General features: G+C 43.4%; 1 protein-coding gene across 3 annotated transcripts in view; it reads left to right on the plus strand.

Moving 5' to 3' along the window:
- The window catches only part of ift122 (intraflagellar transport 122 homolog (Chlamydomonas)), a 28,765-nt gene that overhangs the window by 3,704 nt on the left and 2,397 nt on the right, over positions 1–22,664 (plus strand). For 2 of the 3 annotated variants that reach the window (XM_034087061.2, XM_034087059.1), the window contains exons 9-28: positions 77–268; positions 627–765; positions 1,175–1,377; positions 2,308–2,445; positions 2,816–2,980; positions 3,189–3,386; positions 3,619–3,759; positions 6,794–6,847; positions 8,753–8,914; positions 10,343–10,509; positions 11,427–11,598; positions 12,834–12,936; positions 15,817–15,957; positions 16,062–16,162; positions 17,679–17,779; positions 19,056–19,221; positions 19,350–19,467; positions 19,562–19,690; positions 20,228–20,304; positions 20,422–20,586. In XM_034087061.2, coding sequence (XP_033942952.1) covers positions 77–268; positions 627–765; positions 1,175–1,377; positions 2,308–2,445; positions 2,816–2,980; positions 3,189–3,386; positions 3,619–3,759; positions 6,794–6,847; positions 8,753–8,914; positions 10,343–10,509; positions 11,427–11,598; positions 12,834–12,936; positions 15,817–15,957; positions 16,062–16,162; positions 17,679–17,779; positions 19,056–19,221; positions 19,350–19,467; positions 19,562–19,690; positions 20,228–20,304; positions 20,422–20,586 — 2,832 coding nt within the window. The remainder of the gene's footprint in view (positions 1–76; positions 269–626; positions 766–1,174; positions 1,378–2,307; positions 2,446–2,815; positions 2,981–3,188; positions 3,387–3,618; positions 3,760–6,793; positions 6,848–8,752; positions 8,915–10,342; positions 10,510–11,426; positions 11,599–12,833; positions 12,937–15,816; positions 15,958–16,061; positions 16,163–17,678; positions 17,780–19,055; positions 19,222–19,349; positions 19,468–19,561; positions 19,691–20,227; positions 20,305–20,421; positions 20,587–22,664) is intronic. The other variant, XM_034087060.1, reaches the window with a different exon arrangement.

Genomic DNA, 22,664 nt, shown 5'->3' on the forward strand with positions numbered 1-22,664 from the left:
TGGCCCAGACCCCTGGGCAATAAATATGAAAAATAATACTTATTTGTTTAATGTCCACCTCTCCTTTGTCTCTTAGATTGGAAAAGACAGACCTCTCACCTATGACCCTTGCTGCGTCAGCTACTTCTCAAAGGGCGAGTATATTGTCATGGGGGGCTCTGACAAACAGGCCTCCCTCTACACTAAAGACGGCGTGCGGCTGGGCTCCATCGGAGAGCAGAACGCCTGGGTGTGGACGTGCCGGGTTAAGCCTGACTCCAACTTTGTGGTGGGTCCACAGCTTGTCAAGCTATATGTCTAACACATGTATCACTACCATTAACTAATAAGGTGGTGGAGGTGTTTAATGAAAATGCTGAAAAAGCTTTGAGCAGTCTGCATTTGAAACATTTTGTTGATCGGATTTAGCCACACAAATACAGAAGGCATTGGATTCAGCAGTAACACCTTGCCAACTTTTCCTCTCACTACGTTTAACTGTAAATTATGGGGCGTAACATTGAGAATTTGTAGCTGGCAGTTCTACTGTTAAGATGCTTTCACAACAGGAACATTTTCCCACTCTCACACTCTTTTCTTAGAGGTGTTAATAGGATGTACTGCTATATTTGTTATCTCTTATCTAGGTGATGGGCTGCCAGGATGGGACCATCGCCTGCTACCAACTTATCTTCAGCACAGTTCACGGCCTCTACAAGGATCGCTATGCTTACAGAGACAGCATGACTGATGTCATTGTCCAGCACCTCATCACTGAACAAAAAGGTGCATATTTGCTTCAGCACCAGGATATCTAGTTTATAACAGAGGATCTTTTGTGATGCTAAATAATTATGTGTGTGTGTCTTGATGCAACACAGCTGCCATGATCAAGGGTATAAAGAAATGTCTATTTGTATTTTTTCATATAAACCATATCTGTCCTAATATCATTCATCCAATTCTTTTGTTGTAAGGCATCTCATTTCAATCTTCATATACAGGTTTTTTTTTTATTTAAATGAGAGAAAGCAGTCTTTCATTTTTTTTTACAAATAGGGAAAAGCAGTATGACGGCATCGCTGGGATTGTAACAATCAGCCATGAAAAAGTAATTTCAACAGAATGCATTAGCTATGAAAATGACACTTTATCAACATGTCCGCTCTTTTCCTTCATCTCCTTCTTTCCCTAGTGAGGATAAAGTGCCGTGAGCTCGTGAAGAAGATCGCCATTTACAGAAACCGTCTTGCTATCCAGCTGCCCGAGAAGATCCTCATCTATGAGCTCTATTCAGACGACTCCTCCGACATGCACTACCGGACCAAGGAGAAGATTTGCAGGAAGTTTGAATGCAACCTGCTGGTGGTGTGCTCCCAGCATATCATCCTGTGTCAGGTCAGAACATATATAGTTTCATAGACATTGTTGCAAAAAGCATCCAAAGCATTTTGCCTACTTAAAATGTTTTGCTTGCTTCTTCTAAAGCCTGTGTGTGTTTTGGGTATTTCCTTACATAATGTGATCAACTGTTTTCCTTAAGTTACGTTTCTTGGACTACTTTATACTGACCTGCAGTTACACTCTGGTTCTTTGTATATCACACTAATGTACACTTGACTGATTATACGCAAGACGCCATAGAGACATTTGAGCGAGATAACATGATGTAATCACAATGAATCATATGTGTTTGTTTAGCCATTCAATACTAGACCAAACAGCCCAGAGAAAAATAATCATATCATAAAAATCCAGATGTTTCTGGGTAGTTTGCAAACGGCTCCAGCTGTGCATGTGTTCTGCAGGCTCTGTCTCGCTCCCCTCCTCAAGCCTCTCTAAAAATCTATAAAGGAAGACAGTTGAATGAAGGGGATGAACCACAGTCTGCTGAACCAGTGGCAGTCTCTTGGGGGTCCGCTCTGCTTCTTGTCTCTATGTGTTTGACAGATGCTGGTAGGGAGGAGGAGCAGCCATAACACAGAGGTTATTTCTTTTTAAATCTGTCTGTGTGAGACAGAGGTCCTTCATATCTCTCTCTCTAACAGGCATGCCTGTGTTCCACGCCTCAGGCAGCTTTTAGGCCATATAGCCTCATAGTGGCTGTTAATGTCTCTGTACAATCAAATCAGTGTTATACTTTTTAACAATGCTTTCTCAAATCAAGCCACGGTTTGCAGTTAACATTATGCAAGATGTGTCAGACATTGGTGAGGAGTGTATGTGCAAATGATGTACAGGGTGTAAAATGTGGTCATACTTAACCAGTTGGTGCTTCATGTGTTAAAGGAATTGTGGTCTCACTTTCCCCCTTCTGCTGCTGTGCAGGAGAAGAGACTCCAGTGCCTGTCCTTCACCAGTGTCAAGGAAAAAGAATGGGTGATGGAGTCTCTAATTCGCTACATCAAAGTGATCGGTGGTTCGCAAGGCAGAGAGGGTCTGCTCGTGGGGTTAAAGAATGGAGCTGTGAGTATTCGGAGAAAATGCATTCCCACATTAAGTAATAATAGTAATTGTTCTCATGCTCTTAAGCCATGTGTCCACAAATGTCATCATAAAATACTTTCTTTTCAAAAGACAAGATGTATTTTTGTGACCGCAAGTCATATTTCTTTATATGGGGAGGGAGGCTGTCAGCATGTCGTAGTGTCCCTGGGCAAGACACTTCACCCCAAATTGCTCCTGTGGGGATTGCCCACAGTATTGAGTATGTAAGTCGCTTTGGATAAAAGCGTCTAACAAGTGACATGTAATGTAATAAAGGCTTACATTTAAAACAACTTGCATTATTTTCTAAATAATTTTGCTCTGCTCTGCCATTGTTTTTGTCGTGTAGATCCTGAAGATTTTTGTTGACAACCTGTTTCCCATCACACTGCTGAAGCTGTCAACGTCAGTGCGCTGCCTGGACATGAGCGCATCCCGCAATAAACTGGCTGTGGTGGATGAGCACAACACTCTCTTAGTCTATGACATCAACAGTAAAGAGCTGCTTTTTCAGGTCAGAAGGCAGCGGAGAGGGTGAAGAAACCTAACCTGGCACATTAGGATGAAATATAAACATAAATGTGTGATTATTTGCATTAGTTACAAGTCCACATCGTCCTCATGTAATCCTGTCTGGTCTGTGTTCCACAGTCACACCTAGACTTTATTTCCCACCACCCTCCCTTATTTACCTCCTCTCTTTTGCTCTGCTCTCCCTGTAGGAGCCTAATGCGAACAGTGTGGCCTGGAACACCCAGTGTGAGGACATGCTGTGCTTCTCTGGTAATGGCTACCTTAACATTAAGGCTAGCAACTTTCCTGTCCACCAGCAGAAGATGCAAGGCTTTATGGTCGGCTACAATGGCTCTAAGATCTTTTGTCTCCACGTCTATTCCATGTTGGCTGTGGAGGTGCCTCAGGTGTGTAGTATGTCGTCAGCCTACTCTAGTATTGAGGCAGTGGCTGTGTTCCTTGTGTTCATAATGCAGAAATAAAACCAAACAATAGCCAATCTTAAAAGTATCAGACAAAAATGACTGCTTTTATGGACTGTTTGTTGTTGGTGGTCCTGTTCCTTTTTATTCGAGAGTTTGTTGCATTCTTCATGAAGATTGTATTGTTTGTTGTTGATGGTGTTGTTGCTCCGCCCAGTCAGCGCCCATGTACCAGTACCTGGAGAGGAAGATGTTCAAGGAGGCCTACCAGATCGCCTGTCTCGGAGTGACTGACAGTGACTGGAGGGATTTAGCCACAGAGGCCCTGGAGGGACTTGACTTTGACACCGCCAAGAAGGCCAGTCAGACACAAACACATTGTTCTGATCAAAATCAGTGTCACCCACTTTTCATTGTACTACTTTCATCTTCACAGAGTAATAGAAAACTTAGAAATAGCCTTCCAAATGAGGTGATGGTACCTTGTTTCTACCTCATTCTTACTCCTAGGCTTCATGTTATTTGCAAACAATACTTTAAAACATCTTCTGTAGATTACCACGGAAACGAAATACTGGGGTTCAACCCTCCTGTTGTCTGGTCAAATCTGACCGATTTACTATTTCCATCAATCATAACTTTTTAGTTTTACATTCGATTGCATTAAAGAGCCTGTGACACGGTTTTCCCCCATCATCCAAACCCATCAATTTGAGTACATATTGTCCCCTTGAAAACCGTTACTGAACTGATTTTGGATATTTGTACTTTGATAACCATTAATCTGCCTTCAATGTTGACAATTTTCTGGATCTTCTCGCGGATTCTTCAAGTCCCGCCAAATGATGGGTGACGTCATTGCGGGCACAGCGCTCCAGCTGCACCGTCCAGGATCCCAGCATCTGCATGTAAACCTTTATATATATACAGTCAGATGTAAACGCACGACGGTGCACACAGCAGCAAGCTCAGACAGCGATGACAGGTTAATGTTGAACGTGTCTGAGAGCTCATATGAGGCTGAAGGATCGGTTTATGTTGTATCTTCTAAGTTTAGGAATGAGGTGCGTCAATATGGGCGGTCATGTAGCCAGTGGTGGACTGGGACTAAAAATCATCCCGGGACTCTCGACCGGCCCACTTCGGTACCGCTAGTAAATTGTCAACGGGGGGAGCGGGGGATGTAAAATACAAATATAATGTATAATGTCTGTGTCTTTGACATTAGCGCTGCTAGCCACCTGTGCCCTGTACTACGAAGCCAGTTCAACAGACTGAGTAACAAACAAACTAACAAACGAGATCTCGCTAAGCGGTCCTACGACGCTGGTTATCAACTCGGTAAATCAAGCCAGGGTTTCTCTCTCCAGCTGAGAGCGCGTTCACGTCTAAGACACGAGTGGATCTGACTTTAATTACATTTGTCTCGAGTGTTTCGTCAACATAATGTGTTAAATAATACTTCTGCATACAGTCTGTGACACTGTAAGTGTTGCACGGCCAGATGAGGCTGGAGAAGCTGACTCAGATAAGGAAATATATGATATATTATGATTATTATATGATCGATGATCTGATTGATGATGTAATATGAATGATAAGTGCGACACGTCGGCGTCTTCTCTGAATACGGCAGTTTAAACTGTATTTTCTTTATCCTGTAATATGACTTGAGAGATTTAAACTCCGCACACTGAGTGGATCTCTTTTCTATAGACGCCGGAGGCGGGCAGCGTCAGGTAAAATAAGTTATTTAGCCTTCTCAAACCTGAGCCTCACGCGCCGCCTATGGGGGATGTGCTAGTTACTTATCCGACCGGCCCACTTCCGATGGCCAGTCCGCCACTGCACCCAGCCCACGTAAACTGTCAACGGGGGGAGCCTCGCTGCGGGGAAACGGTGGACCTAGTGTCCCGATCGGAGTGGGAATAATAATAATAATCCGTGCATTTTATCCATTAATTTCCCCAACATTGTGGTAAAAAACCACACGTTTAATCCACGTTGGTGTACTACTACAAAAAGCATCGGTGTGTTTTCTCATCAGTAAATGCAGACCGGCTCAAACAAACGATTTTTAATCATCATCCTCACTCATCATTTAATGTGTTCATATGTTCGCCGAATTGACATGAAAGCACTAATAAATGTAGTTTCATCCACTTGAGTTTATAACCACAAAAATAATCGATTTGTTTTTATATCACATCCGATGGGAGGAAATTCAGCAGCTCTCACTCCCGATTTGTAATCCTAATGTAATCATCATCTTCACCACGATAATTTATGTTTATGTCGCCGAATTGACATGAAAGCACTGACAAATATGAATATACTGTAGTCAACTTCATTAAAACGTTATTAACGTGCCTAAACTCAGTAATTCACCATTTCTACGCATGACACAACACACTTAGTCCGTGTTTGGCTCTCGAAGCGTTCCCGCATTGACGTCACTTCCGGCTTCCCCCAAAATTATTGATATTTAACGAAACGGTATCGCTTTTTCTTTTTTAAACTGACGGTTCGAGATTACTAGTAGCCCAATATTTCATTGCACAACAGTTGTTGGGATGGTGTCACAGGCTCTTTAAGGCTTTATGATATCCCTCACAGTAGACATTTGAACATATACAATTGCTGATCACCACTTTCATTGAATTTTGGATGATTTAGTCAACTTTGTAACATGGTGTTCCCGGTCAAAAATGAGCACCATAAAGAAAAGGAATCAGTAACTATCCGAATCAGATAAAATACACGCGCGCGCGCACACACACACACACACACACACACACACACACACACACACACACACACACACACACACACACACACACACACACACACACACACACACACACACACACACACACACACACACACACACACACACACACACACACACACACACACACACACACACACACACAGACTCTAGATGTGTTCCACCCGCCTTATGTGCCCAGTCCCCCCATGTGAATCACACCTGACACACACAGAACAATTTGACACATTTCCCGCTCTTATGTGCCCATCCCCCCACATGGATCACACCTGGCACACGCAATACATGTTCAGTGTCTATTCTTTGTATATATATCCTGCAGTTTTTCATGTATACCAGTAGTCTGATACAATACTTACAGTTTGAAAGGGTGTTAAATGAAATTTGGTAATGATTAATGGTTTTTGTGTTAATGTAAGAGCAGTTAAAACAGGACCGGTCAAATTTGACTGCGAACACCAAAGTAAGGAGGGGAAACGAAGACAATAGGAGGGTTAATAAGGCAGGATGTTAAAGAACCTAGTACCATTAAAAAAAAAAACACAAAACATCTGGTTCTGAGAGACCATCCTCTAATATATTTCTTGTCTTTTCTTAATCTCAGGCCTTCATTAGAATCAGAGACCTGCGCTACCTGGAACTCATCAATAGCATTGAGGTAATACATTACATTGCATTTAGCTGACGCTTTTATCCAAAGCGACTTACAATAAGTGCGTTCGACCAACAAAATACAAACTTGAAGAAAACAGAATCATATAAGTACATCAGGTTTCATAGAGCAAAAACATTTCAAGTGCTACTCAACTGGCTTTAGGTAAGCCAGTCCTTTATTAGTATATAAGTGCTTTGTTAATAGTTCTATCGCTCGAAGTGGAGTCGAAAGAGATGAGTTTTCAGTCTGCCCCGGAAGGTGTGTAAGCTATCTGCTGTCCTGATGTCAATGGGCAGCTCATTCCACCATTTTGGAGCCAGGATAGCAAACCCACGTGTTTTTGCTGATAGGAACTTGGGTCCCCATCGCAGCGATGGTGCAGCGAGCCGTTTGGTGATGCAAAGCGGAGTGCACGTGCTGGGGTGTACGGTTTAACCATGTCCTGGATGTAGGAAGGGCCAGATCCATTCGCAGCATGGTATGCAAGTACCATTGTCTTGAAGTGGATTCTAGCAGTTACCGGAAGCCAGTCGAGGGAGCGGAGGAGCGGCGTGGTGTGGGAGAATTTAGGAAGGTTGAAGACCAGACGAGCAGCTGCATTCTGGATGAGCTGCAGAGCTGCAGAGGTCGGATGGCACATGCAGGTAGACCAGCCAGGAGGGAGTTGCAGTAGTCTAGGCGTGAGATGACGAGAGCCTGGACCAGAACCTGCGTCGCTTTCTGGGTCAGCTGGGGACGTATCCTCCTGATGTTGTAAAGCGTGTATCTACAGCAGCGGGTTGTAGCAGCGATGTTTGCAGTGAAGGACAGGTTGTTATCTAGGATCACGCCCAGATTCCTTGCAGTCTGAGTCGGGGAAACAACAGAGGTGCCGATGTTGATTGTTAGGTCAAGAGTGGGACAATCTTTTCCCGGAAGTAAAAGCAGTTCAGTTTTGTCAAGGTTGAGCTTGAGGTGATGAGCAGACATCCACTGAGAGATGTCAGCTAGACAAGCAGAGATGCATGCGACGACCTGGGTCTCTGAGCGGGGAAAGGACAGAATTAATTGGGTGTCGTCAGCGTAGCAGTGGTATGAAAAACCATGCGGGCTAATGACAGATCCGAGCGAGTTTGTGTACAAGGAGAAGAGGAGGGGACCAAGAACAGAGCCCTGAGGGACCCCTGTAGTTAATTGACAAGGTTCGGACTCCGACCCTCTCCAAGTAACCCTGTAGGTGCGGTCTTTGAGGTATGAGGTGAGGAGGGAAAGTGCAGAGCCTGAACCTCCAAGTTCTTGAAGAGTGTGAAGGAGGATCTGATAGTTCCTCCTTCACACTAATACCTTCTCTTAAAAAGCGGTCAACAAATATATATATTGTGTTCAGGCATGTTGATATTTTCAGTGTGATTCTGATTTATGCTCCAACCAAAGCTGAAATCAATTATTTCAGATATGGCTTTGGGGGACCATGGCTCTTTCACAATTATTTTTGTCGTCAAGATCTAATTGTAAGTCTTTGCTTTGAATTTCAATTTAAAACCTCCTGACCAAGGGAGGGTCCAATATACACCCGTAACAGATACATACACACAGCAAAGCAAACACATATACTTGACAATTTGCATACAGAGCTGAACAAAATCTGTTTCTGCTGTTCTCACTTCTGAAGGGGGAAATGTCCTTCTTTTGAAAGTGTGCTTTTTTTCAGTGTATACAAAAGAAATGTTTATTTGCTTCCATATACATTGTATTTTTTCTCGCTATGACTGATGTTGTAACCATTTTTAGTTTGTGTTCAAGTGAGGCTGATTAAGTCTTGAGTAAAACTATCGAATAGTTTTGAGCGCCTTCTGTGTTTTCTGACTCATATGCATGTGAGTGTTTATCTATGCACACATGCCAGTGTTTGTGTTGACTGATTTGCAGGAGAGGAAGAAGCGGGGTGAGAACGACAATGAGCTGTTCCTGGCAGACGTCTATGCCTACCAGGGGAAATTCCATGAGGCAGCCAAGCTCTACAAACGTACTGGCCACGAGTCCAGAGCCCTGAGCATGTACACTGACCTGCGCATGTTCGACTACGCCAAGGTGATTAAAACATTGATCAATAAAAACAACATGTACAACATACTTTAATATCAATACGGACAGAACGACCTGGAAAGCACTGCATGTGTTTAGGGTGTAGTAGAACATATGTTTTTCCTCATCATGTGCACTTATGCCAAGTTGGGGCCCTGCACTAGTTTCAACCGGCCCCCCCCTTTCCCGTCTGTCTTTCATCTCCTCATATATCTCCGGTATCTCCACATATATCTTCTGATCAGTACACACACACACACACACACACACACACACACACACACACACACACACACACACACACACACACACACACACACACACACACACACACACACACACACACACACACACACACACACACACACACACACACACACACACACACACACACACACACACACACACACACACACACACACACACACACACACACATACCATGTATACATCACATACATAACTTCAGGGGACATTACATTGACTTACATGCATTTCCTGGAGACTTATCCTAACCTTAACCATAACCAACACATGCCTAACCCTAACCCTTAACCTTACCCTAACCAAGTCTTCACCCTAAAATGAATGATCCCCCTCATGGGGACCTCCAATTTGTCCCCATAAGGGAGGCGAGTCCCCACACGTGACTGTAGACAGATTTAGGTCCCCACAAGTATAGTAATGCTAGGCCACACACACACACACACACACACACACACACACACACACACACACACACACACACACACACACACACACACACACACACACACACACACACACACACACACACACACACACACACACACACACACACACACACACACACACACACACACACATACACACACACCCTGGGCTTTTAAAGACATATCCCTATCCAACACTCACACGGGTAACTTACACGCATAGTTGGCAATGGGAGTGAAGCACAACTGGAGATAAATAACACGGCGAGCGTATGCTTTTACATGAATACTTTGATGAGCCGGTCAGTTGGAGTTGAGACAAATTCATGCTTTATTATGTTTACAATGGGGGGGGACACTTTGATCATCAGCATCACATTCACATTGCGAGAGCATAGGACACAGCTACGACTTGTTTGTGTATATTTGTGTGTGCGTATGTATCAGATTGAACGTGTGTTTGATGTGGCTGCTGTATATTTATGTGGCTGTGTGGCCATCTGGTCCTGCATGCTGTTTGTTTTAGGAGGGATGGACAGCGGAGAGCTATCCGCCTGCTGTTTGTGTGACTCTTCCTCCCGTCTCGGCCTTGACCCACAGGGTTCTGTCTGTCAGTCGGTCTGAACCGGACTTTCTGTGTTGCATACATTCCTCTATATCATGACTGTTAATGTGGCTTTCCCAGTTATTACTTGGTTAGTAGGTTTGTAATTTTGTAAAAAACGTGTGTGCTTATCTTGCAGGATTTCATTGGAGGGACAGACCCTAAGAGCTCTCGGATCCTGATGACCAAGCAGGCAGACTGGGCTAAGAGCAGCAAGGAGCCGCGGGCAGCAGCGGAGATGTACCTGTCAGCAGGAGAACATCTCAAAGCCATCGACATAATAGGGGAACACGGCTGGGAAGACATGTAGGTGCCAGTCACTGCATGAAACAATCTAGGTCTCTCCTCCAGCATCGCATACACTGTTATTCATGTAACCATTTCTAAACGTCCTTTTTCGATTTGTGAACATGGTGTTCTTAAATATATAAATATAACCCAAAATATTAAGGCATATTTTATAGTCCATAAGCCAACAAAAGATGGTATTTAAGTTAAGCAGACATGAGTTAATGCAGTTTGAAATGTTCACACTGACACTTCCTGTCTAAACTGTCTAAAAAGGTTACTGTCGTAGTAGAACCCTCACTCTTTGACTTTTTTAGGTTTCCAAACAATAATTGAATACTCAAGCTTTAGAGAAGGAAGGGGGAGACGCCTCATGTTATGTGTTTAAGAGGATTGACTATACAGTGGAGACACCTTTTGTCCTGTAGTTGACATTTTAAAATGAACAATATATGCATATTCATAGGTTTATGGATTTCTCTAAAGGGGAAATAATTGGTGTAATTTTAATTAGGTCAGTCTGCAATTTTTTTCTTTGAAAATAATCATCAAGCACAATTTGTCTTAACAATCTGTGTAGCGTATCAGTGTAATGCTATGCCATGCTAAAATAAACCTTTTTTTGTTTTTTCTCCTCATAAAAGCGTACCAGTGGGAATGTGGGGTGTGAGCGGGTGTTTCTGAATCAGAACCCCCCCCACTGACTCCATATGACCCATTATCTACCCACTGCACGTGTCCTGTGGTGCCATCAGAAAAACACTGCAGTTACATTCAGCACTCTTTAAACTCAATCTGATTCCACTACTAACCTTGACTGCTTCAAATTCTTTTTTTGTGTGGTCATGAGCATAACTTTAAACACTGGAACAGCATGTAAAGATTTATCTGCCCCCCCTCACTGTGTGCTCTACTTCCTCTCTCCTCTCATGCAGGTTGATCGACATCGCTCGTAAATTGGACAAGGCCGAACGTGAACCGCTGGCAAAGTGCGCGTTATACTTCAAGAAGCTGAAGCACCACGGCTATGCCTCAGAGACTTACTCCAAGATGGGGGACTTGCAGGCTCTACTGCAGCTGCATGTGGAAACCCGGCATTGGGAAGAGGTATGACATACTCAATGCACACAGGAGGCACACCTGCTCCGCTCATTATGACTTATATATAGCATATCCTGAGACAATCACATAAATATAATGTGAACCACATAGGACTGTGCTAAATAAACTGCTGTGGTAGACAGAAACTCATATCATAAACCACTCATGGTCATGGCCAGAAAAGTACATTCTATTTGTTAAAGTAACCACAGCCAAATGCAAACAATAAGACAATACTCTGCCTGGTTTCCTACACTGACAAAGTTAAACCACACACACACTCCAGAGCTAATGATTCGGCTTTTGATTTCATGACTACATGATGATTGGTGGGGGAGAAACACAAAACGCTCTACAGCACCGAAAGAGTATCAGCTTAAAGCTCCATTCTGCTTCCAATCAAATTCCTCCATCAGGGCGGGTCGTGCTGCTCAAACAAGAGGAACATATTGTATTTCTTTTATCCATCTGTGGTCTTTAATCGAGTTTAATACATGTGCATTTGCATTCTGAAACAGAAGAGCCAAAAACAGAACATCAAACCACATCTGAGGAAGTCTTCCTGAATATTTATTTAATCCTCAGAGAAAAATAGATGAGAGAGAGAAGGAGGGGGGAGGTAAAGAGAACTGTTAGACTTGATGTGCTTCACTGGGGGAGGTTGACACCCAGACGGGACGGAGCACAGACTCAGTTACAGAACGGGCCATATGGATGCTATACACTGCTCCCACTCCTCTCTCCGCTGTTCTTTAAATGACTTTGGGATCACAGGCCCGGGACACACAGTCTCTTTATTGTCTTACAGCCGTTACTGTGTGTATGACTGATGTGTGTTTCTTCGCTCAAGTTTTGCCTCAGGACATTTAGATTATTCAGTCACTGTAACAGGCCAACGTGTCCATAAGAGCACTTCATCAGCTCTTTACACCCCATCATTCAAACAGTGGGAGAGCTGCTGCTGTAGTTCTAATTGAGTGTGAAATCAACTTAGCTCGTACAATTTTCTTTGTTCTCAACTCATTAATAATGCTGTAATGTGATGTTTTGACTGGAAGTAATTTGTGTTTCCCTGGGTGTGTTGTAGCTCATATGTCCCTAATCAACTGAAGTTCAACTGCAATTACTCAGTGCAGTGTGGTGCTGTTATCTATTTATAATGTGTGGGACTTTTTGATGTCAGCTGCTAACATATACTGCATTACTTGTCTCTTTGTTGCCTTCACCTGTCCATTTCTCAGGCTTTCTCACTGGTGGACAAGCACCCACAGTTCAAAAATGATGTCTTTGTGCCTTATGCTCAGTGGTTGGCTGAGAACGACCGCTTTGAGGAGGCACAAAAAGGTGAGTTTGCATTTCCAACATGTCCTCCCTTTTACCTATTCGGGATGCTCTGGTGTATTATAATCATATTTTATTTGGATGTATATTCCCAGGATTATTTCAGTAAGCATTAAAGTCTGCGGCCACAGTTTACATATGGAAGTGATAAAGCCTGGCTAGCTTTGGACACAGATATGTTTTCCTACTTCCCTGAGATTCTCTATATTCACTGTTAAACATGATCCTCTTTGCTGGAGCCGAGCAGCACAGAGCTGCCTGTTAACTGAATGACATGCATGCATGCCTCTAATCACCAGTACTACAAGCAGCTCTGATGATGATTAGCAACTGTAACCATAGTTATAATCAGCTCATAGATTTATAATTATGATCTCAGCAGGCATATTTCTTCTTCTACATAATCTTCCTCTGCCTGTCTCGGCATGGAACTCATGACTGAACAGACCTGATTGTATTGGAGCTTGCTTATGGTCATGCATTTTGCTGATTGTGTGTATTTTAGTCAAGCTGCGACAATGTATTGTGTTACTAGTGATTGTTTTTGAGTACAAGATTCCGGCCTGTCTCCTGTCCACTGCGCTGCTACTTCTTTATACCTACTTAGACATAGTTAGCGTAAGGTTGAATTGGTGGGTTCATATTTCTGAGGCTTCAAGTGTTCTCCATGTCGAGATTGAATTGGAATCCGTGGCATTCTTTTTATCAAAATCTTAAGACTGTTCGGCAGTTTTCTCATTACTAATATCTTTAGTTTGAAGATGTCTTTCAATAGTTGTCATATTATCCAAACCCCTTCAGGGTGTCCGCGGGGTCTTACAAAGTATTAGAAGTTGATAAATCAATTTAGCGAAAATGAAGGCTATTAAAAAGTATTAAACGGCATTTTCCAAGGTATTAGATTTTGTAGCTTGTTTTCAATAAGTATATAAATTGTCCATAGAGGTTGTATTCTACAGTCTGCCTGAATGTAATCATTGCGTAGGTGTGTGATTCTGTGTAGTTTATTTATGGCATCCCGTTGGGTGTGACGTCATCTGAACAGGACATCGCACGCTCACTGCTTGATGGCGCGCGAAGGTCCGTTTACGCCGGTTGTTAAACAACATCGTTATGGGGAAATGCAAGTCTACGTCCAAATAGTTGGAAGTTAAGGAGGAAGGACAATCAATACTGTATATAGTGAATGTGAGGTAAAGTGTGTCGCCAATGTAACCGGTTAAAACTCCAAGTGGCGATGAGGTCTTAACATGTACGGAAAGGGTCTTGAAAAAGGTCTTAAAAGATATTACATTTGACTTCAGGATTCCTGCATATACCCTGCCCTTACCTTAACCCACTCCACTAAAATGCATATCGAAGCCCTTTTCAGTTTTGTATGCAAACGGTAATTCAGCACTTAAAGTAAAAAGCCGACCATTTTACAAAGCTCAGTTCATATGATGCTATAAAAAGATTTCTGTAAACATATATACATGTTGGTGATTGAGTTCACACTTGTCTAACGGCTGACCTTGTTATGTTTATTTACTCCAATAACCCAGAGTTGTATTTGTATAGGAGCTTTGCTGCGAGCCACTGCTGTTTCTTTGTCAGCTTGTGTTTGTGTAAGGGGGAAGGAGTGGGTGCTACTTCCTAACACTAACCAACAGCAGCTGAATCTGTTCTTTGTTATGTAGTCTTATAAATATTTGCCACTAATATGTCCTGACCCTCACTCTGGTTGCCGGGGCAGGGTCACTGGGGGGGTCGACTCCCTAAAGCTGCTTCTAATTACCCGCTTATAGGAACATGAAGGCACAATGTTTTTTTAGGGCTTTAAAGCCAAGGGTTCTTTGGTATTTAAGAGCAACTGCCCCATTTGGAAAGTCATTTTGAGTTATTACATGGCTTAATGATGTCTTGTATCCATTACATGTATGTATACATATCTTGTGGCATTTAGTCTTACTGTGTATTGGTGCACACAATTCTGTAGTATTTTTTTCACATTGTTTTTTAAAAGTTAGCTATTCTTTAGTGACTTTTTTCCATAGGTGTCTGTTTTTTTCTGTATCCTGTTGAGTGTGCATCAGACATATTCCATTTGGACTTTTCATAAACACACATGATTGCTTTGTACTTGTTATTATTGATATGGTATAGGTCAGGGGGGTCTGCAACCTTTTTGACTAAAAGAGCCATTTTGCCCCCTTTTCCACCAATTTCTTTTGTTTGGAGCCGCAAAACATATGTGATAGCTTGATAGCTTATAAAGTTGTATATATTGTTACATCATAGACAAAAACTAGAATTAAACCCTCTGTGTTCCTACGATACTTTTCTTTTCTTTGATTTATCCATAGTTTGCTCATCGAGCCGGGGGTCAGGTTATTCGCCTGCAAGAAAAGGCGCTAGCGCGGGACCGTAGCAGGATGTGACGCATATTTTAGTTGACCTAATTAAAACCGTTTTTGAAAAAATGTTATGTGTCACAGTATCGCCTCAAAATACAAGATACGAAACATTTCAAGCGTGCAACAAAATATAAATAGTCCTACAAATATTTTTATTTTATTTCCTGCTTATTTTATCTAAGCTCAAGGGAGCCAGAGTAGAGGCCTGAAAGAGCCGCGGGTTGCCGCCCCCTGATATAGGTCTATCAAAGCAGTGTTGTTCTTAACAGTGTCTGATAGCCTTTTCCTTTTAAAGCCTTCGGGACAGGAGTGGCACCATTGCTGTGAAGCACAGCGCAGAAACACCACAACAATGAAAACTTGGCAAAGCTGTCAGCCCAAAAACAAATCAATAAAGAAGGATGCCTTTGATTGGCAGCTGGATTGCCACAAGGGCACTTCATAACAACCCATCAATCACCACTTATTTTTTTCTTTCTGTCCATAGCATTTCACATGGCAGGGCGACAGAACGAAGCAGTTAAAGTCCTTGAGCAGCTTACCCACAATGCAGTGGTGGAGAACAGGTTCAACGATGCAGGGTACTATTACTGGATGTTATCAATGCAATGTCTAGACATCGCTCGAGGTAAGACCGGTCTTCACTGAAATGGAAAGAAGCATTTGTTTTAACTGTAAAGCTTAATGTTTCCTACTCATCCTTTTGGTACCTCGGTGTATGTTTGTCTGAAGCAGAAAGTGAAGACCAGAGGGATGAAATGCTGAAGAAGTTTGAGCGTTTTCAGCATCTTGCTGAGCTCTACCATGTCTACCGCTCCATTCAGCGCTACACGGTGAGAATGCAATACATTGTCACCCCTAATCTTTCATAGCCAGACCAGGCAAATGTGGAGGAGAGGAGGGGGGGGGGTTAGAAATCAGGAGGCTTCCACATGATTGGCTGTCAGATGTTTGAAAGCCTGGAAAAAAGTACCTGCTATGTGGTCAGGTTACTGTTTGGGTACAAACACATCAATGTAATATAGTTTATTTTTTAACCTGAAGTATACCGACAGCCCACTCAGTTTCTGCCCTCTTTCTAATCAACTTTTGTTCTCAAATTTCTCGAGACCGCTATGGGTTTGACGTGCAGGGGGTCTGGCTCTGCAAGATTATGTCAATCCCCCCCAAAAGAACTTGGTGTGAAGGACACATTAAAGCATGCAGGGAAGATCTTCGGTAAAGTGAACAAAATAAATTGAAGGTGTTATTTTCAGACCACTGAAAGGCAACGTAATTAATCACCTTCACCAAGAAGCAACTACCTTTTATTAAAGCCAGCAAAAATAAGCTTCATTTTAAATCTATCCAACCGAAAAACCAGCTTTATGTTGACAACTACTTTCAAATTAAAGTAGCTAGCAGCCCTGCCTCCAAAAGTTGGTGATCTAGCAAGAAAGTGGCCAAGATGGCAATACATACTGCCGATATGTTTATAACATGGCTATTGTTTGCACTCACAGCTGTCCATCTAGCAGCTTGTGGAAAGCTCAGATAACCTGCAGTGAGTGCGCACAGATAGGCAGGTTGCTCCTCCTGTCATCAGTCCTGCAAAAGCCACAAATACAGTTTTTTGTGTTTGGTCTGCATTCGAATCATTGATTGCTAAAATCAAAGTTTCAAAGGTACATTACCCAACTTAGTTTAAACGTGTTTTTCTTTCAAGTTGATAGAAAGTGTATTCTATGATTTCTACACATAACTGCTTATACTGTAGATTTTGGCGTGACCTTTATGCAACGGACTAAATGGTTCACGTCCTGAAACCTCTCTGATTCCGTTCACCATGGTAACCAGCTGCTTGATTGATCATGAGGACTGCTTCATCTATGGTCTTCTCCACGCCCCTAACACTAACCTACTTACAAACAAGCAATCTCGAGTTATGAGCGCTCATGGGCGACCTGGCCTTTGTCAGTGTTCTCAGTTTGTTGTTTTAGCTTTCTGCTCGGCTCCGGTCACCCCCCTGTAATAGTGAGGCATCGCTGTGATCCAGACCAGAGCAGGAAATCTCTATATCTCACCTTAACTCTCCTAGGCAGCCACTATATATTCAAGTGATCAACTTTTGGGAGAAAGTGCTCTTACTGATGGCTTAAGAAAATGTGTCTTTTACCTCTCACCCAAAGAAAAGTAAGTGTGTTAGTGTAATTTATGATGAGGCATTGTAAAAGGTTCCAGACCAGGCTTGGATATGAAACAAGTAAGCAGTAGAGTAGATATGATGGAGGGTGTTAAATAAATCTAAGCAACCCATATATGAGTACACATCTTTTTAATCCTTTCTCTTAAACTTTCTTTTATCTCCAGGATGAGCCCTTCAGTTCCCACATGCCAGAGACACTCTTCAACATCTGCAGGTTCCTTCTGAACAACCTCACCAAGGACATACCGCAAGGCATTTCCAAAGTGTATCCTTCCATTGAAAAAAGTAGTCCTCACATGGCGTGCAATATCAAACAAATATTTTTCAAAGAAAGTGTTGATTGACCCTTCCTCTCTGGAAAGCTCTCGAGAACAGACATGCCAATCTGAAATCAAGACTGTGCACAGACCGTGATGATAAAGTTGTGGAAAAGAGATAGAAGTGGGGAGAAAACGGAAGCGTTGGCGCCACTGCGGAAACCACGCTGCTGCTGGGAGAATAACAAGGGGCGGTGATGGGGAGGAGGAGAAGATGCCAGAAAGAGGCACATTCTCCGTTATCTAAACAAACCCTTTGATTAGTGAACTTTGTGCACGCGCATACATATATAAACACATTAAACAATGTACATTAATTTGAAATCATACACACACAGACACACTAATCCATGGAGACACACACAGTGAAGTCAGAGTGTGAGGAAGGAAACCAGGCTGAGCAGCTGGGATCCTGAGGAGAAACTGAGGTGTTCTAAAAACGTTGAACTTAGATTTATAGACTCAGCCAGGATGCGTTGGACTGGCTAGAACAATTAAACACAATGGCACAGAAAAAGCTGCACTAAACAAGTTTCACAATAGGAGGACGTTCATTTATCAACAGCCCCAGCCTGGAACAGATCTGGGTGTGTGGGTGGAGCTGGAGAGTAGCTCAGTGGAGAGGAGTGGTGTTAAGTTTTAGGTGGTGGAGGAGCGCCAGCGCGGAGCTTTTGCAGCTGCAACTCATTGACCTGTCATTGCCACGCTCCGATTGTTAAGAGAATAGCTCTGTTTCTCCCTATAAATACAAATAACCAACAGTTTCCTCAACTCTAAACAGTCACGCTTGTGTACGCTCACACACAAGCCCACCTACCCAAGGTATTGCTTCTAACTTGGCATTCAGCCAATGTTGCTGGCTCAGCAGGGCTCTACTTCTGCTCATTACATTTGAGAAATATGGGAATACACAGTGCAGTCTATTTATAAACGCACACCGGTCTCAATGTTTCCACAACTATTACATTACATGTTACTTTTATCCAAAGTGACTTACATACTCAATACTGTGGGCAATACCCACAGGAGCAATTTGGGGTGAAGTGTCTTTCCCAGGGACACAACGACATGCAGACTGCTGGGGGGCTCGAACTTGCTATCCTCTGATTCGAAGATACGCGCACCAACCCACTGCGCCACACACCGCCTAACTTATTTCAAATATTCAGAAATCAACATCCAAGCTGTTCTTCTAACCTAACATTTCCTTAACCTTATTATTAGCAACACCTTGTATGCATTGGCCAAGCAGAGTCGAAGGCTGGGGGCTTACAAGCTTGCCAGGTATTCCTACGAGAAACTCCAGGAGCTGCACATCCCCTCTCGCTTCCAGGAGTCCATAGAACTGGGCGGCCTCACCATTCGCTCCAAACCCTTTCACGACAGCGAGGTGTGTTGGATTAAACATGCTGGTATATTAAACGTGTTCTGAAATATTGATCATGAACCCACTCTGATTAGTTACTCCCATCCTGTGCTGCTGAGTGTATCGTGTGAACTTCCGTGTGTTCACTGCAGGACCTCATAGAGGGCATGATGTGCTACCGCTGCTCCACCAACAACCCCCTGCTGAATAACCAGGGGAGCGTGTGCATCAACTGCAGGCAGCCTTTCATCTACTCAGCCTCGTCATATGGTCAGTGACACACCAACACATGGCGTGCGGTATTTGCCAGACACGACCCCCTTTGTGTTTGTAATGGTAATGTAGCGTATCTCCTTGTGTGCAGAGGTGTTGCCTCTCGTGCAGTTCTACCTGGAGGGGGGCATCAGTGATGAAGAGGCAGTTTCTCTGATCGACTTGGAGGTCCCTCACACGGATCAGAGTGACGCACGCTGGCACGATATGGACAACGGTGGTATCCTTTAATAACCTACAGTATGTAACTGTATAAAAATAGATATACACATGGACTAACAGATGATTCACATTCTTTGTATGAATTATTCATTCCTCACTCTGCTGGCCCTGTGATGCTGTATCCCTGCCCTTACACGCTGCACATCCCTTTGAAATGAAACATGTGACTCTCCTCCACCTTGTGACAGTTCTAAGAAGCTGTTTAGTCTTCTTTGGCCTCGATTCTGTGCTGGTGGGTAAGCTGTCAGAGCTAAGTCATCTTAGCCCTTGAGCTAATAGGGTTAGCAAGGCTCTCCTGTCTCATTTTAATGACACTAACCCTCCAAGAGCCGTAGCCACAGCCCCAGTGCAGGGATTAACCTGCATTAGTCGGCACACACTCAAGGGCACTGAGGTCTGCTCTGTTCTTCCAGAGCCACGACGTGACTGACAGCCACGACTGATCGGCCTTTTGAACACTCAGTTTTATACAATAACAGACAATATATGTTTAAATGTTTGCATTGCTATATGTGTCCTTAATAACCCCAATCAGAGATGCAAGCTTTGAAGATGAAGGATGATTTGGACGATCATGAGGAAGACCCATTTACAGCCAAAATGAGCTTTGAGGTAGGAAAGGACAAACGAGATGAGATTAAAAATCCACCAACTGGGCAAACCAGCTGGAGAGGGTAAAAGAACAGGGTCAATAATACAACGTGGATGTGTTCATGTGTGTTTAAACAGCGGGGGGGCTCGACCTTTGTCCCAGTGAAGGTGAGTCGCTTGGTGCTGCGCTCCATGAGCAGGAGGGACGTCCTGATCAAACGCTGGCCCCGGCCGCTCAAATGGGAATACTTCCGCTCCCTGCTGCCCGATGTGAGCATCACAATGTGCCCCACCTGCTTCAAGGTACAGCTTTATAACACACACAGCCAGTATGACCTGGTGTGAACCTCGGATAACACTGATCTCTCTGTTTATAACCTTCACTGTTGCAAATGACTTAACATTGTTGTGTTTGTATTTGTCATATCACTACCATCAGAATCAGAATTCCTTTATGAGTCCCACAGCGGGGACATTTAAAGTGTTACCAAAAACGGCATAGTAGATAAAGAAGCAATGGAATAATAAAAAAGAAAAGCAGACATTTGTAATAAAATAACAATAAAGACAAATAAGTACACAAAAGAATTATAGCAGCCATTTAAGTGACATACACTGAACAAAAATATAAATGCAACACTTTTGTTTTTGCTCCCATTTTTCATGAGATGAACTCAAATGGGGCGTTTCCACTGCAGCGGGTAGCTCGCTTTAAGCGTGCCAAGCCGTGCGGGGCCCGTTTTTGGTTGCGCTTCCACTTGGCCTAGTTTTGGCCCGGGGCTACTTTTTCACCTTTTTTCTGGCCCGACTAAATCGTGGTTCTAGGGCCAGGAACAACCAGGCTGAGTCGGGCTGAGTATACTAAACTAGAGAGAGAATCGCTGGCAAGGGGGCTACAACTACAACAAGATGAACATATTTGACCGTGATTTAATTGTAATACACGTTTCAAAATGATGCCTGTAAGGGAAACTTCTGTGTAGCAGAAATGCAGTGGGAGTCACCGACTCAGGAAAGAGACACGGGAAGAGCAGGAGCTTTGATGTCAAACACTGATGGTTTATTTGGAGCTTCGGCCGGAGAATTCACATCACAAGTCACAGCAGCCACGATCTGACTGCACGGTAGAGTTGCCACGTCAATTCTGAAGAACTCTACCCCAGACCCATGTATTTAGCTAGTTCAGAGAGAATCATCAACATGCTGCATAACAAGATAAAATCATAACACCTCTATCAGCTGACGCCAACAGGCAGGAACAGGGAGACAGAACACTGAGAGCACAGCAGCCAAGGTTACGAAGTGCGTGTGCTCAGTCAGGACAGTTTGAACTGATAAACTGGGTCAAAGTTATGGGCCTTGGAAAATATTCCCCAACAATGCCGAAGTAACAACATACTGATACCGGTTAGTAAAAACCATGAATTAATGCTTTGACAAGTCTGCAGACAGACGGCAGGCGAAAAACCCTTTTAAAATGCGTGCTTTCTAAATGGAGCTTGGCTAAGCTAACGTTATATGCTCCGACCGTCCACACTCACAACAACGGCCTATACAGACATAAATAAAGCAGCGACTGTATTCGCCATGACACAGGCAGTCTGTGGTTTGTACTTGTTTAACTTTTGTCTAGTTTCTGAACAGATATGAAGAGCTGTGAGCTCTGAGTGCTAAGAGCTAACGGCTGTGTTGTTTTTTGGGGCGCTCATTGAAGATGACGTCACGGCTCCACCTACACTGCGTTACTATAGTAACTACCCCAGTTCCTAAACTGTAGCGCAGCATTTGAGTGAGCCGGGCCTAATAAGGCCTAACCAAACCGAGCGAGGCCGAGCGAGGCCTGCAGTGGAAACGCGCCAAAAGATCTAAAACATTTTCTATATACACAAAATAACCATTTATCTCAAATATTGTTCACAAATCTGAAATGTTCTGTGATAGTGAGCACTTCAACTTTGCCGAGATAATCCATCCCACCTCACAGGTGTGGCATATCAAGATGCTGATTAGACAGCATGATTATTCCACAGGTGTGCCTTAGGCTGGCCACAATAAAAGGCCACTCTGAAACGTGCAGTTTTGCTTTATTGGGGGGGTCCGAAAACCAGGCAGTATCTGGTGTGTCCACCATTTGCCTCACGCAGTGCAACACATCCCCTTCACATAGAGTTGATCAGGTTGTTGACTGTGGCCTGTGGAATGTTGGTCCACTCCTCTTCAATGGCTGTGCGAAGTTGCTGGATATTGGCAGGAACTGGAACACGCTGTCGTATACGCCGATCCAGAGCATCCCAAACATGCTCAATGGGTGACATGTCCGGTGAGTATGCTGGCCATGCAAGAACTGGGATGTTTTCAGCCTCCAGGAATTGTGTACAGAT

Source organism: Pseudochaenichthys georgianus, chromosome 7 (genome assembly GCF_902827115.2).
Source record: "Pseudochaenichthys georgianus chromosome 7, fPseGeo1.2, whole genome shotgun sequence".
Lineage (NCBI taxonomy): Eukaryota > Metazoa > Chordata > Actinopteri > Perciformes > Channichthyidae > Pseudochaenichthys > Pseudochaenichthys georgianus.